Source organism: Dendrobates tinctorius, unplaced genomic scaffold (genome assembly GCF_039654945.1).
Source record: "Dendrobates tinctorius isolate UK_male_01 unplaced genomic scaffold, ASM3965494v1 ptg000075l, whole genome shotgun sequence".
Classification (NCBI taxonomy): domain Eukaryota; kingdom Metazoa; phylum Chordata; class Amphibia; order Anura; family Dendrobatidae; genus Dendrobates; species Dendrobates tinctorius.
In genome coordinates, this window is record NW_027361743.1 from 53007040 (window position 1) to 53024267 (window position 17228).

Below are 17228 nucleotides of genomic sequence, written 5' to 3' on the forward strand. Positions count from 1 at the left end.
GTAAATATACATTATCAGTCGTGAAGGGGTTAGTTTATTTAGACAAGCCAACCGTACTACCATGACCAGAGGACGGTGGTCAATATGAACTTATTTAGCGCATAGAATATCATTATGCTACTGAATGACCATGTGCTCCCGAGAACGGTGATTTTTATGCAAGTTCATCAGGTGATCGGACGGTGATTGTGGAGCTGATAAATCCGCCGGCGTAGAAGCACTGTTAGAATTGTGAAGACGGCTATACAATATACACGGTGAATACAATCAAGACAATTACTATAACTTAACGGTATAATGAAAATAGTATAACAAGTCAGGTTAATCAGCTTTTAATAAATATTTAATTGGTAAAATAAAAATGTGATTAGTAGTGTAGACACTGAGGGGCTATATGTAAAAAAACTACAATTCTGGGTGATAACAGCATAAGACAATTTATAGAGGCAAGGCGATACACACCAGCCCGATGGTAATTTATCAGCAGACGTGTGAATAATGGAGGAATTGTCCTTGGGATTTGGCTGCATGAATGGTCCCATAATTTTAATTAGTGGTAGAAACATTCATTCAATAGAAGTAATAAGAAAATATTGACAAATTTGGGAGAACAATGAAAATAAAAAAAATCCTTCTGGTGATAAAAACAAACAACACAAAAAAAAAAAAAAAAAAAAAACAGGCTCTCACACAAAGAAAGGTTTTTGCCCGATTGTTCGCTATGGCTACACTACACTGGCTGGCCACAACTCCGCTGGCAGCTAATTGGTGGACTGGCTTTATTTTAAAAAAATAAGTTGTTTTCACGATCAAACCCCTTAACAGGTTTTTGCCATTTAATCTGAATAGCAGCATCATATATAGAAAGAGTTCCTGATTCTAGGAATGTGTCACTATTTAGGCTCTGTGTTGTAGTGCCAATACAATCAGTTTATCAGCAGGAGATCATCACTACAGGACTAGGTTTCACGTGCAGGATAGTAAGGCCAGTCTGTGTAACCCCAGCCCCATCACTGATTGGCAGCTTGCTGACAAAGTATCTGCCAATAAGGGGTGTGGGCAGGGTTATCCAGAGCTCAGCATGCAGAGAACTGCTACATCTACAACAGAGGAAACAGGAATTATATCAAAACTGAATCAAGCAGTCCAGTATGGCTAGTTTCACACTAGCGCTTTTGAGCGCAGCGACGGCCTGCGCACGGCCGGCGCTAAGCCCCGCCCCTGCCGCGCCTCCGCCGGTAGCTCCGCCTACCGGCGCATGACGCTGTATGCGTCCCCTATCTTTATCACTGTGGCGCAGGCCGTGCGCAGTATGCGTTTGGCGGCGCATGCGCCTTTTTGATGGTGCGCCGAGCGCAACCAAACTGCAGCAGGTTGCGTTTGGCGCAGGTCGGCACACCGTCAAAAGGACGCATGCGCCGCCAAACGCATACTGCGCATGGCCTGCGCCCCCAGTGATAAAGATAGGGGATGCAGGACGCATGCAACGTCATGCGCCGGTAGGCGGAGCTACCGGCAGAGGCGCGGTATGGGGTGGGGCATAGCGGCGGCCGTCGCTGCGCTCAAAAGCGCTGGTGTGAAACTAGCCTTAGTGATACATGGCTGGAATCTTGTTCTCTGTCCATACGCCATGCTGCTCTCTTGGATTACACAGTGAAACCTGTTGAAAGTTTCCCTTTAATAGCAATTCTACCAGATTTAACAAACTATACTAGAATTTTCTATGGCCATGGTTAAGCAAAATCCATGTGTTTTGCAGACCACTTAATAATCCACAAATTGTATACTGCTGTACACAAGTCAGATACTTACATTCTCTGCCTCTATCCCGATACCCAGCTGTGTGTGGTGGTTGTGACATTGTGAGGAAAGCTTTGGTTTGATAACAGACTATCAAAGTTAAAATCTGCTTCTCCATCTTCCATGAGGTCATTCCGAATAATGGACTCCATGTCACAGTCCAAGCGCTCAACGAACATGTCATCCAAGTCACTAGGCAGCATCTCCTGGTGGATAGAGACTATGCCAACTCTGCCATAGCCATTACAGCTATTTGTAGGATAAGAACCCATGCCGGACATCTGAATGGGCTGAGTCATAGGCACTTGTAATGAAGTTTTCACTGTTGACAGGCGGCTAATGCCAGCAGTGTGAGTCATGGTGCTCCCAGTATGGGGCAAGGCACGACCATTCATGGAGGTCTGCTGAGTATGTTGTTGATGTGTATGGGGAATGGTGTTCATTTTGCTGTGGGGTGGATGGGTGCCGTATGCAGACATTCCAGAATTAGATGCCATCAGCACGTTCGGACTCAGAATCCTACCATTGGCTTGAGAAACCACCGGCTCTGAGACCAACAAATCATTATGTGGTGGGGAATCTGTAGTAAGCAGTTCCTTTAGAAGTCCAGCAGGAACATTGTATGGTCCCACGGCTCTGTAGGCAGGTTTACCTTCTTGAACACTTTGCATGGTCATCTGTGACATGGAGGTTATGCCAGCTTGACCATAGGCATACTTTCTGAATTCTGGATCAGGAGATCCCATATTTGTGTCCGGGGATGTAAATAAATAGCCGGATTGCTGCTGCATCATGGATGCGGGTGAGGACTGTGTGGAAACAGTCAATGAGGTGTTTGGAGATAACAGATTCAGATTATCTAGAAGATTCTCCATATTTTCAGGGTTTCCAATCTCTGACAGACTTGGCAAAGTAGATGCCAATTTGGCAGAAGAAGGCGGATACACTAGACTGTGTACATCAGCATCTTCAAGATCTTCCTCCTCTGGCATGATCGAGCTTGCGTTGGAACTGGTCCTTGGACGAAAAGTGTTCCACGCTTCAAAGTCATCATTGCTGTGTGAACTGGGGCTTCCAGGCCACTTTGAGAACTGTGACCCAGGACTGTCACCACCGCATTCTTGACCTGACTGTAGAGAGGCTTTTTTCTTCGCAGCCCTTCCTCTGCTTTTTGTGAATTTGCTGTTGTTATCCATAGAGGCAGCTCGTCTTCTTGGGGATTTCCCATTCTTTCCACCTTCTGGATTTAGGATCCACCATGAACTCTTACCAGTCCCTTCGTTCTGTACTCGCACAAATTTGCTGTGAAGAGACAAATTGTGCCGAATCGAATTCTGAAAGACATAAACCAGACATAATCAATATAACATATTGTAGAAATCCACATGCTAACTTCACTGCCCATTGTTCAGATATCTGCCACGCATGAGCAACAGATCCAAACACGGATCAGCTCCAAGATCATTCGATAAGACTATTCCATGTTCCAGACCAAAATAAGCAACAAACTATTAAACGGAGTCGTCCCCCCTAGCAAAATAAAAAAACTTTTACTCATGCTGTGGTGACTTTCCAGCAATGATCAGGCATTCCGTCACTTGAGTGCTGCAGCCAATCAGCAGCTGCTGTTAGGCTGCATGCAGCATTCACACCTCTACCACCGGTCCAAGGGAAGAATGGGCACAGATTTGCTTCAGCGCTCATGTAACATGTCAATGGAGCACTGGGTCACCTGGTGTCAATATCACTGGAAAGGCACTGCGGCGGGAGGTCAGAAAGCTATTTTACTAAGGGGACTACACCATCTAAAGTAACAAGCCAGTGATTTTTGTAATGTTATTTTCTCCCTTTGATAGGGATCACGTGAGCAAATGTCATGAAGGTAGCAACATCCTGTCGCCATCTTTCTCCAGTTTCAGGTAAGTTCCAGCACTATGACTGCATTTGTGACCTGCCGAACCACACAGTGGTTACCGTGTGGCGCAGATGTAACTTTTTGAATTTTTTCAATGCAAATTTAAGACTTGCTTTGAGAACCAGGCAAGGTCTTGTTCTGAATCTCAGACTTACAATGAGAGTGTAATCACCAGTCCACATACAGATCCAGAAGGTTTCATATGCCGTCACATGGCGCCAGAGTGGACTGGAAAGAAGACTGCGACTCGTGAGCAAGTTACTACCTTCATGTCACTTGCATACATGATATCTAACAAAAAAGGCAAAGTACCGTTCCAGTCAATTTTTTTTTTCTTTTTTTTCTAATAGTTGTCAACCTCTTTAAAATTTTCATGATACAGCTAAAATACTTAGTGGAAGCTTCTGTAAAACTCGGGTGAGGATAGCGTTGCAATCCTCGGACTGGCCAGCAGCTCTTAACACCTGAGCGTGACAGCATGTATTTCAGCGGTCACGCTCCGGTCAGGAGAGCAGCTGGCCAGTCCGAGGATTGCGGTGTCACAGTCGTCTAGGTTATACAGCCGTCTGACTGGACCATTAGCCCGAGCACCAGACAGACACTGAATACCCTTCACACCATGCGCAGCCAGGTTATACTACTTCGTCTATTGAAGCGCTCTTCGCTTTTTTTGATAACTAGTCATCAAGTGTCCTAAAAACAGAATTACTACAGCAAGGACATCTGGGGTCACACATTCACAATGCAGCCAAAAAAATAAAAATATTTTGGAGGAGGGAAAAGCAGAATTTCCTAACAGGAAAGTCTGCTTGGCTCATTATACAAATTCCTGTTTTTACAGAAAGGCGGCAGGTTATTACAAATATCCAATGTTTTACTTAATTGGAACATACATACAGCAGATACCGTACCAAAATATTCTACATCAAGCTGAGCACTAAATCTAGAACTACCACTGTACATTCAAAGGGGAAAAGATAAGAAATATTGTTTTGGAATCTCAGCAAGAGCAACAAGTCTGCTTTTATGGAGCTCCCACAGGATGCCAGTGCTACTGAGCCATTAATGTTAAAGATTTATTGATGCAGCGATCAAAGCTTTTTTTTTTTTCCAGAAGGGTGCCACCTTGATGGGCCGTGACTGATGTTCTAACTCAGACCTATTAAAACGAGGCCAGGCCAAAGTCGAGGCCAGGCCATCCAGACTTTTCATTTCATACAACTTTTGAGGTTAGAAAAGTGATCTCAACGCCTCTCCCCTGCCTCCCGACTGCCCCTGAATGACTGATAATTGTGCCACTGGTCTGAACTGTGTGCGCTCCAATGTTACTAGCAGAGGTATAGTCATCTCTTTCAAGTGCTGCGTTTCTTACCTAGGAGAACAAGCGCGAAACAGAATTAAGAATGCTTCTATTCTTGAGAAGAGAGAACATTTTTACTAAGAGGTAAAACTGCAAAGTTGCTCAATTTTACAAGTACCTTGCAATTTTACCCATTTACGATGTTGAAAACAAAGCCTGTGTCAAAAAATGGTTGTCCACTACTTTGGAGCCCTTCTGAATACCCACACTTCTCCCACTATAAAAAAAAAAAAAACCTTAGCTTCTCACCTCTGGTGCCAGCCCCAATACGGAATACTGGCTCTCCCAGGGCTTGCGTGACATCATGTCACATAATCCCTGCGGTCAACCAGTGCTTGCTTGACTCACCCCTCCTTTGGGCAAATCAAGACATCCAGAGAAGAGGAGAGATGCTACACTGCTCTCACTTCCTCCAGATGTCAATTACGTCTAAGACAGGAGAATGAAGCCAGCGCCAATTTGCCGCAGGGAATGTTGGGTCACAACATCCCAGGGACACCCAGTGCTGACACCACAGGTGTTATTTTACTGGTAGGGTGGGGAGCACAGGTATTGAGAAGGGATTAACCAAGTTGTGGAGGTGCCCTTTAATGCTGGCTGAACCCACCAGCTGCAAAGCATTTGATATGTATGGAAGAGTCAAATTTTCTCTGGCAAATGTTGACATGTCCGATCCCTTTTACTAACTACAAAAACAAAGCTATGCCAAAAAGGAACTGGTCATTACATTCATGGGCAGCATGAATTAGACATTGGCTGCACGATTGTAGCCAGGTATGTTTTCCCATGAAACACTGTAGAGTTTGAGAAAACTAAGTCTAGTTTTAAACCAAACTTAAAAAGCCGGTCAGAGACTGTACAGGATGAACTGGTCTGAGGCAAGTCCCTGGGAGGTCTTCTCCCCACCCTGTCGCTTTGAATGACAGGTCTATGCACACACACCCTGTTGGAACTACAGAGGGAAGAATAGAAGCCAGCCTTCTCGTCTCGTCATCCAGCCTGCTTTTGTTCGGGGCAGCACGATATCTGGAAGACAGGTTTCTTTTAAAAAATAAAACAAATATAAAACATTCATATTAAATGCCTGCCCTGTGGACAATTTCCATAGAAGTATATGGGTGGCTTCAGAGTCTCTATAAACACATTTCGTTATGGATACAGCAGATTTCCACAGAGTGCAGAGAATTTCACTAGTAAATAAGGCCCATCCTGTAGACACGCCAAAAACTAAACTGAACGCTCTGAAATGATCAGTATTTGAGGTGCAATCATTTGGCTACTGGAAAGAGGGTGTCTGGGGCGCAGTTGCATTTCTTGCTCAGAGCTTCTCTGGTCCTGGCAGAATTAAGCTCAGGAATGTGTGAAAGAGCTAGGGGAAAAAATATGTGCAATGAATAGAGCCTTCAGCTTGGGCAGCTAAATCCAGCAGCCTCAGTAATTAACTCTTTATAACTACACCACACCGATGTAGCAGAGCTGACAAGATTTCATTTCTTCTCTGGATTTGGCAAGCTCCACCAGTTACATTAACGATAGTAGTGAAGAGAAAGGCACCATATCTAGCTGCAGTCCTATGTAAAACTACAAACTATCATGGTATAAGAATAACGGACTACGGTACAGAGGACTGACAAGAACACCATAAATGTCAGTTTCCTATGGAGGTCAGGGAGGTGTAGTGGCTTCGTTGTGATGCTGGACAGATAGTAGAACATTACACGCAATGTTTCTCTGTCCATCTATGGCCGCTGGGCAGGTGCCCAACATCTCTATCTTTGTGCGAGTGCCTGACTAGCTCACTTCTGCTACACTTGTAGATAGCACCAACTAAGAGTATTCCTAAAGAGGAGCCTCCAGTCCATAGAAAGCGATTGTTAGATTTTGGGTTGTATCGCTGGGATCCCCACCAATCGCCTGATTGGGGACTTACCCGTTCATTTCAATCGTCACCATTTAGGATTTACTGAATTTTTCACATCTTTTGCAAACACAATGAAGCTCAGGAGATAAGTTTCACATGAATTCTAAGGTGTGCGTATATTTTTACCTATGTACATACATGAACGACCTTGGCCAAGCTCAAAGTTCAGTTCTTGCGCACAGACTACCTGTGCAGGCCACGAGTCACCTTTGCTACACTTTAAACAGCGAGGCTTCTCCCACCCACTAACTTTTAGCCCTGTACATTCTCTACCCTAGTAACCATGAAATCAGGAGTAAACATGGTGGGGATCTGCGAGGGAACAGGGCACAGACTGGATACAAGTGAAGACGACCTTGATGATCAGCATTTCGCTTTTGTTACAGTGGAATTTGCAAGCCGACATGAAAATCAAAAACATCTCAAAGTGGCATCAAGTTAACAATTTGGGATCCTTCCCGCAGGATAGAAGCCTATACTGAGAGCCTGAGCGTAGAATGGATTTGTGCCTGACACAGCAGTGAGGGTCGGCAGGAAATCCCTTTGTCACAGGAAGCCGTGAATGTCTTAAAGAGCCGACATCAGCAAAGAATAGATCAAGAGGCAAAACAACCAGGACCATATAGATTACGGTCCAATCCATCAGAACACCGTCGGCTGTGCGCCTCGTTTTCTTCCCCAATTTTTTTTTTTTCATACGTCACTTGTCCATTTATCTACATCTTTTCCATAGTTTGTGATAGATCCTACTGATTATACACGATATATGTAGCATGATGCAGAGAATCATTGTACCAAAATCTGAAGGGTTCGTTGTCCCTATGGGGGGCTCTCCACACGCTGGGGTACTCCAGAAGAGTCATCAGGGGGCAGAGGCTGTGGTCACTGATAACACCATGTCAGTGACATCAGTTTCAGGCGGCTGTGCTGGTCCCTGTTCTACTGAGCATGCGTCCCTTTCCAATTCCAATGGACGCTCAGTAGATTTCGGTCATTGTTCTCAGTGAAAAGTGACAATGCGCTCTCTCGACCGGCTCTGATTGGAAGTGATGAGATGGCAACAAAGCGCACTGTCACTGCACAGTGTGAGCAGAGACCAACACCATGCAAGTGTATTTCTACCCTCCCCTGTTCTTTTGACAGATCTAGCTTCATAATTCAAAGGGTGCATCATGCGCCTGTACTTGGTTTCAATAGTCATCCTGGGCTGACAATCCATTTATCAAGGGAAATCAGCCAGACCATGTATTGCACAACTGATGCAAAGATTTCAATGCACCCTTACTGAGCAGGTATCTGGATGGGTAGAGGGTATTCTTAAACCACTGGTGAAGGATACAACTAGCTACATTCAGGACACAACTGACCTACTGAATAAACTAGCAGCAATAGGTCCTCTACCAGAAGGAACCATTCTGGCCACCATGGATGTGGAATCTTTGTACTCTAATATTCCACACCAAGATGGATTAAATGCCTGCAAAGTCTTCATGGAAAACAGGGACTGATGCTGATGCTGTGGTGAAACATAAAATTCATCCTCACCCACAATTACTTTGAATTTGACAACAAGATCTATCTACAGGAGACTGGCACAGCTATGGGAAGTAAAATGGCTCCACAGTATGCAAATCTTTTCATGGCCAAGCTTGAAAGCGACTTTGTCCTCATGCCCCATTAGGGCCCTGGCCTACTACCGCTTCATTGATGATATTTTAATCATCTGGACGGAGTCTGAGAAACAGCTAAAGACGTTCCACGAACAGTTAAATTAATGGTGGGATGAAATTGATTAAACACTCAACTACTCCAGCACTGAGATTAACTTTTTGGACACCATCATTAAGCTAAAAAACAATGAAATAGAGACATCCCTGTATCAGAAGCCAATCGACCGTCCAACATACCTTAAATGGGACAGTTTCCATCCAAAACACATAAAGAACTCTATTATCTACAGCCAAGCTATCAGATACAATCGTCTATGTTCCAACCCCATGGACCTTGGTCGCCTCAAAAAGACCTTTTTGAATCGGGGTTACCATCCAAGCACAATTGAAAACCAAATTACAAGAGCCACCAGAATGTCAAGGAATCACCCGCTACATTACAAAGCTAAAGAAGAAAATAATCGGGTGCCTCTAGTAGTCACCTACAACCCAAATCTGGAAGTGCTAAGGGGAGCTGCACGGAAATTACAACCTTTACTACAAAAAGATGCCCGATTACAATCCATTTTTCCAGACCCCCCACTGCTGTGTTTTAGGCAGCCCCGAAATTTAAGAAGCATCATTGTCAGAAGCTTCCTGTCCTCTCCAACAGCTACAGGAACCTTTCCTTGCAAACAGAAAAAATGTAAAACCTGTCCATTTATGACCACGGACAAGATAAAGATCTCCAACTCACACCAGGACTACAAGATCCCAGGTACTTTCAGCTGCATTACATCTAATGTGGTGTACTTAATTATTTGTACTAAATGTCCAACTGGGGGTCTGTATGTGGAGGTGACAGGGCAAAAGCTTAGAACAAGGATGAATGCTCATCGTCCCAAAATAAGAGAAAAAAGAATGGATCTACCTGTGGCCAAACATTTTTGTATCCCTGATCACAGCAACATGGATATGAAATTACTGGTATTGAAAGGTAATTTCAAGTCTCAGAGAGAGAGAAGAGTTTGGGAGTATAAATTTATGACGACCTTTGACACTCTCCGTGCTGGAATGAATGTGTCGTATGGATTTATGTCTTTTTACATCAATTAAGGAATTTGCTTGAAAGACCTTGTGGGCATCACAACACATTAGGAGACCCCAATCAGAGGACTATAAAACATCCGGACTCATTATCTATGTACTGGTCCAATATTTATGCATCTCCCTCTCCCATATTGACAGTTCTGCTTCACGTCACTTGTCTCATCTATTGCATTTTTTCTATGCTGTATTGTGCATAAATATGTGACTCTTCAGATTTTGTATTAGTCTATGCCTGATGAAGAGACCTGAGTAGTCTCGAAAGCTTGCAATGTGTTACCATCTTTTCAGTTAGCCATTAAAAGGTATCAACCACTGAGGACTCTCAATTCTGAATATTTTTCTATCTACTGGCTAACACGGTACAAAGATATACATCTATCCTGTATCAAGATTTCAATGAGAACTGTGTGACACCATGGTGGTGCTACAGGAGAAAAAAAAAAAAAAAAAAAAAAGTTGAGCACTTGCTGAAGGGTCTCTTCAGATTACAGCTGATCATTTGTGATTCCAGCAGTAGGACAGAAGGTGGACAGCTCAAACCAAAAACTAGCTATGTAATACAAATGGTACTAAACTATATGCAGCACATCAAAAGAGCACCGATACCTACGTAACAATCTATACTATAGAGGACGACCGCGTGTCTGTAAAGCGCTGTGGAATTAATGGTGCTTTATAAATCTGAGCTAAATAAATGTTATAAAGCCATTGATAATCATGCACAGTTTTATTTACTTCATTTAACCACTTCATGACCCAGCCTATTTTGACCTTAATGACCAGGCCATTTCTTACAATTCTGACCAGTGTCCCTTTATGAGGTAATAACTCAGGAACGCTTCAACGCATCCTAGCGATTCTGAGATTATTTTTTCGTGACATATTGGGCTTCATATGTTAGTGGTAAATTTAGGTCGATTGTTTTTGCGTTTGTGAAAAAAATCAGAAATTTGGCAATAATTTTGAAAATTTCGCAGTTTTCAAATTTTGAATTTTTATTTTGTTAAACCAGAGAGTTATGTGACACAAAACAGTTAAATAACATTTCCCACATGTCTACTTTACATCAGCACAATTTGGGGGAAAAAAATTTTTTTGTTAGGAAGTTACAAGGGTTAAAAGTTGACCAGTAATTTGTCATTTTTCCAGCAAAATTTAAAAAACCTTTTTTTTTTGGGACCACCTCACATTTGAAGTCACTTTGAGGGTCCTACATGACAGAAAACACCCAAAAATGACACCATTCCTAAAACTGCACCCCTCAAGCTACTCAAAACTACATTCAAGAAGATTATTTACCCTTGAGGTGCTTCACAGGAACTAAGGCAACATGGAAAGAAAAAAATGGACATTTTTTTTTCCAACCAAAATGTTTTTAGCATCAATTTTTTCATGTTCACATGGGTAATAGGATAAAATGGATCCTAAAATTTGTTGGGAAATTTCCCTGGCTGGATTGTAACATTTCACCAAGTTTCATTGGTGAAATATTACAATCACTCTGATTGGCTGTTGAAAGTGAAACAGCCAATCAGAGCGATCGTAGCCACGGGGGCCGGGATGAAGTAGAAGTCTTCCTGTACCTGTAGGTCGGGTGACCTTTCAGGAATGTGATTTATACCATGATGCCTACGTAGGCATCATGGCCAAAAGACAGTCGAGACAACCATTATATAATAAAAAAAAAAAAAAGGTTAGGTTTATACTACGGCATGATACGGTTTTAAAACACAAAGTGCTGAAACTTATTTTCAATGAACCGCGGGGCCACCACCTCATCAGGGAATCTCTAGAGACTCTGACAGATGAGTCCAATTAGTTATTATTAGGCAAGCAGTATTTCTATCATATAAAGAATATGCCATATAGGCGGGTAAAAATAAATTTGGTATACCTATAGCTTTTCTTTCACACCTAAAGTTCATACTTATCTAACATGTCCACAAAATCACAGCTGGACACAGGTTTTATATAGCAGAGCCCTTAACTAAGACAAATATTTATATAGAAAAAAAAGGTCTAGATCTCAAACTGCAGGCACAAGTTAACAGTAAGTACCACAATAACAGAAGGTGCCCGACACACAGGAATGATAGCGGCAAAGATAGGAGGATTTGATTGTTGGGGGCCTCATACTGCAGCGCTGCCCCGATCCGTAGGTAGAATAAAAGGATTATTTTCTGAAAACAGGGTTTTCTGTGGCAGATGTTGCACACAGCCTGGAGAGTATCCCACATAGAGTCAATTAAAACATAACCTTTAATGAACTATTAAAAGGACATAACACACAAAAACATTACGAAAAAGTGCTCATGTGAACCAGTGCTCTATAAAAAATGGTTTGGTCTCCCCATTGGTATTAGATATACCGTATATACCCGTGTATAAGTCGACCCCCCTAATTTTACCTCAAAAAACTGGGAAAAATGTATTGACTCGCGTATAAGTCGAGGGTGCACAGTGAGTGGCCCCCCAGCTTTGCTGCACAGTGAGTGGCCCCCCAGCTTTGCTGCACAGTGAGTGGCCCCCCAGCTTTGCTGCACAGTGAGTGGCCCCCCAGCTTTGCTGCACAGTGAGTGGCCCCCCAGCTTTGCTGCACAGTGAGTGGCCCCAGCTTTGCTGCACAGTGAGTGGCCCCATCAAGTTGCTGCTGCCGCTGCCTCCCTTACAAAAAAAAAAAAAAAAAAAAACCTGTATGCTCACCTCAGTCGCTGCCCCCTGCTCATCAGCGTTGCGCTCTGCAGTGACTGTGCAGGCAGAGAGCGATAGCGCTCTCTGACCTGAATGTCACTGCAGAGGACGCAAGACATCAGAGCGCAAGGACAGGTGAATATGCCTCCCAACCCCCGTTCATACTGACTGGGTCCTGGCGCTTGTCTCTGCAGCTCCCCTGCTTGTTCCGTTGTCGGCACTGCTCTCTTCCTGGTTCAGCGGTCACGTGGCACCCGCTCATTAAATATGCGCATATTTAATGAGCGGGTACCGTTTGACAGCTGAAGCAGGAAGAGAGCAGTGCCGACAACATGGAACAAGCAGGGGAGCTGCAGAGAAGGGTGAGTATGATCTGACACCCCAGCTCCCCCTCGGTATATGACTCGTGTATAAGTCGAGAGGGGGACTTTCAGCCCCAAAAAATGGGCTGAAAATCTCGACTTATACACGAGTATATACGGTAGCATTCCAGCATCAGGGCGTATCCTGCTGGAGAGACGATCCACTCATGGGGGGCAGAGACATGGGAAAACCAGTGTTAGTGTAAAGTATTCCCCTACACTCCCTGTCGTGCCCCAGTGTTACTCCTGTCCTAACAAGGAGAGGCCCCAAGTGGAGTCCTTGGTAGTGACAGTCACACTAGCTTGTTAGGCGCCTCGCTACTGCGGGGCCTGTGGACTTAATGGGTAACACTAATTCTATATATCCTGTCCTACTGCTTTATATCTGACTCCCCTGATGAATACCCACCATTGGGGAAGAAACGTGTAGGGAGCTTCTGTCTATTTTTCCCCTCATCAGTGGGGGTGTCCACTATAGGATCCACTTGGAGCCTGTCCTTGTTAGGACAGGAGTAACGCTGGGGCACGACAGGGAGTGTAGGGGAACACTTTACACTAACACTGGATTTCCCATGTCTCGGCCCCCCATGAGTGGATCGTCTCTCCAGCAGGGTACGCCCTGATGCTGGAATGCTAGATCTAATACCAATGGTGAGACCAAACCATTTCTTATTGCGCACTGGTTCACATGAGCACATTTTTGTAATGTTTTTGTGTGTTATGTCCTTTTAATGGTTCAATAAAGGTTATGTTTTAATTGACTTTATGTGGGACACTCTAGGCTGTGTGCAACATTTAACCCCTGAGGGGTTTTTTTGGAATAGTGTCAAAAAGCTCACACTATAGCTGAGTGCGCTGTGGCAGATGTTACATAAAGAATACAAACTCCTTCAGATCATTCGGATTAGCATGCTGTAGTTATGGTGTTTTACCATCTCTACCAGACAGGCCAAATGGGTAGAGATGCGTGGTGGGAAAAAAAAAAAAAATGACACTAAAAACATATCAAAGCATATCTGTAGAAAGCTATGCCCACTTTTGCTATATTTTTAAAAATGTCAAAGCATTAATTTAAAAAAATAAACAAATGTAAACAAAAGTGGAGAAGCTCTGCAAATAGTCTTAAAAGAAATCTGTCATCAGATTTTTGCTATGCACACGATGCAGGATCCTAACGCCAGCGATGTGTCACTTATATGGCTGCTTAGTTTTGATAAAAATCACTGTTTTACAAGCAATTTATCACTAGTGAACTAGTAAATGTGCTGCCGTGGTTTTTTTGGATGCATTGGGATAATAAATAAAAATAGGCTATGAATCTCTTCACAATCAAATGTTAAATCATGGTATATGCATTCCCTATCCACCAAAAAAACACCTAACTGAATGTCTTAAAGTACAGCAGCCAAGTCATTCATCCTTGGGCAGCTGTTCTCTACAAGATAAGCCTTGCACTACCAGCGGTCACTCATCTATGACCAAACAAATGACAAAAATACATCTGCAGGTGGAGACAACCGACCCGCCGTAAACAGGAACAAAAACTTCTGACTGGTGAGGAGGAGACATGCCGCACACTCATCAATAAAGAAAAACCTTCATCTGGGTCAATATTGTGTAGGAGACTTTGCTTTCACTTTACGTTGGCAAAACGTTCCGACACAAAAAAACATATTACAAAATTGTCCCTGCGCAGAGTTCAGGGAAGATCGATAATGCAAACAGGTCATTTCCCTCATTTTAAAAATGGGAGGGGTGGAAGGTGTTTGGGGGACAAGGGCAAACGTCAGACAGATAAATAGACTGGAAAGACCTGGGATGTGCAGAACAGTACATAACACGCAAAAAAAAACAACCCTAGACACATAAATCACAGATGTGTGGACCATAAGTACACAATACAACTTCAAAAAAGAAGCAAGGCTCAGAGCCATAGTCCAATTCATTTATCCAATGCAAATTATTGTTTGGGAGGGGGTTTGACAATGTGGGAGCGGTCTTCCTTTTCCAGATTTTTTTTTTCTTAAAAAAAAAAAAAAAAAAAAATTACAATTCGTCATTTGACATTTCACGAAATGTTGCAAAAATTTGTACAATTGTTCTCGGACATCCAACTGGTAGGACAAAATCCGCAATCTTATCTTTCGGCAGTTGAAAATTAATGTGCAACATATGAAAAGAATGTGATTTCATTCGAAAAAGGCGCAAAAAAGGTTAAGGAAAGGACATCGTTAACTGTGCGCACAATTCACAAAACCCACATGTGCATTTTGAACAATGTGAAGAAAATAATGACATTTAACAAAAAAAAAAAAAAAAAAGACAACAGAAAAAAACATGCAATTGTTAAATCATTGTTTAAAATGCTTTAGAACTGTGTATACATAGTGCTGGGTCTGCAAGGCCTAATAATTAATAAAATGAATGCACTGCAGACTTTCTAGTCAAAATGTATTTGTTTAGATACCAGACTTGGCAGGTAGTGCATAAATATGAATGTAGCCCCCTGTGCTGATCTCAGACTTCTACTTCCATGGAAATTCCAGAGGTTCGTAAAGAAACGCTCCTCCTATCAGAGTTTTCACCCATGTTATATATTGCAGTCATCATATTATATAGCACTGTATACTTACAATTGCTCATTTTGGCTTTGTACCCAGATAATTCTTCTCTTTGCCATTAGGTCTATGACATCACGTGAATAGAAACTGAGTAGCTGAATCCTAACCTCTGTGTTAGTGATGAGCGAGTATACTCGTTACTCGAGATTTCCCGAGCATGCTTGGATGTTCTCCAAGTATTTGGATGTGCTCAGAGACTTATTTTCTGTCACCTCAGCTGCATGATTTGTGGCTGCTAGACAGCCTGAATGCATGTGGTGGTGCCCGTTTGTTAGGAAATCCTCCGACAGAAACTAAATCTCCGAGCACTTCCAAATACTCGGAGATCACCCGAGCATGCTCGGGGAGTAACGAGTATACTCGCTCATCACTACTCTGTGTAGAAACAGGAGGTCAATTTTCTATGTATAAGTTAGGAGTCACTAAATAAGTCTATGGCAAAGGAGCAGCTGGGTCAGGAGTTGTATAAGGGGATGGCGTCAAAGGGAAAAAGAGTCTTCCTGTTTCTAGATAGATCAGAGAAAAAGAAGAATTTACTGAGAAGAAAGGTAGAGTGAGCAATTATAAGTACACCGTGCTATAGAATAGGATTTCAATAAGTTAAAGCAAATAAAATCTGATGGGAGGAGGAGGAGGAGCGCTTCTTTAACTTTAAAGCGTTGCTGATACTTCTGATAGGTGCCATTTAGCTGTGGCAAAACGGGTCACTTCTCTAAAAACATGGACAATTCCTTGCTTTTGCTTTCAAATCACGTGAAATAACACAGCGCATACCATGAGAAATGCTTGGCTGGCGTGGACAGGAGGACATTTCTGTTGTAATTTATGCCACTTTTGTGGTGCAAATTTTGAAGAATTGGTTGGATGTGTTTGCCTATGCTTCCACTCCATGAAGCTTTGCACATTAGAAAAAAAAAAAAAAAAAGTACGGTAATTTTTTGTGCAACTACAATTACCGTCCCACACACTATACATATATATTTCTCTGCCAAAAATGAACCCCACATCAAACTATTACATCCAGCGCTTTGTATGACCTCCAAGATGCTTAAGGGCAGCACCAAGTCTTCTGGGAATGAACAAGATGGCGACATATTGCAACATCTCCATTTTTCCATTCTAAAAAGAATTGCCTCTTTTAATGTTTGGAGAAATGATTAGTAGAGAAACTAAATCAATATTTAGTGTGCCCACCCTTTGCTTTCAAAGAGGCACAATTCAATTATTTTGGGTATATTTGCATGAAGTCAGCGACATTGTAGGACTAGGTTATGTGAAAAAGGGCATCCTCTTCAGGCAGCCAAAACTTCCGTATTAAGGGGAAGGCGATCCTCTTCAATCACAGTTCTTTTTTCCCTAAAGATTTGTAACCCTGAACTGTTGAGGTGTTTTACTTGCGTCATTTTGCCACGAGCATTTTTTCAATTGTATATATCAATAGTGAATTAATTGGTCGCTTCCAGTAACAGTTTTGCGGCTCTCCTAACCAGTTAACTGTTAGAACATATAAATAGCTGATCGTTTTTACATTACTTAGTATGTAGTCATTCTTTTTGGAGCTCTCTCACTGGTGGTTCCGGACAGAATATGCCTGAAAAGACACCATGTGCATGTACCCTTAAAGTTGTCCAAACTTTCAGAAAAAAATTAAAAAAAGATGAGGGCATGCAGATTTTCATTGCTACAGGTGATAAGCCATCATCGGCGCTGACTGTATCCATTTACTCCACTCTTCTAATGTTAAACACATGCATACTCCACCGATCTCCATGTGTATGGAAAGCCAGGAGTGTCCCAAA

At 42.7% G+C, this 17228-nt stretch overlaps 1 protein-coding gene across 1 annotated transcript in view; it reads right to left on the reverse strand.

The window, feature by feature from the left end:
- FOXO1 (forkhead box O1) overlaps positions 1 to 17228 on the reverse strand; it is a 51517-nt gene that overhangs the window by 8276 nt on the left and 26013 nt on the right. Inside the window, exon 2 of the mRNA XM_073583273.1 lies at positions 1813 to 3134. Within this exon, the coding sequence (XP_073439374.1) occupies positions 1824 to 3134 (1311 nt within the window). The 3' untranslated portion in view covers positions 1813 to 1823. The remainder of the gene's footprint in view (positions 1 to 1812; positions 3135 to 17228) is intronic.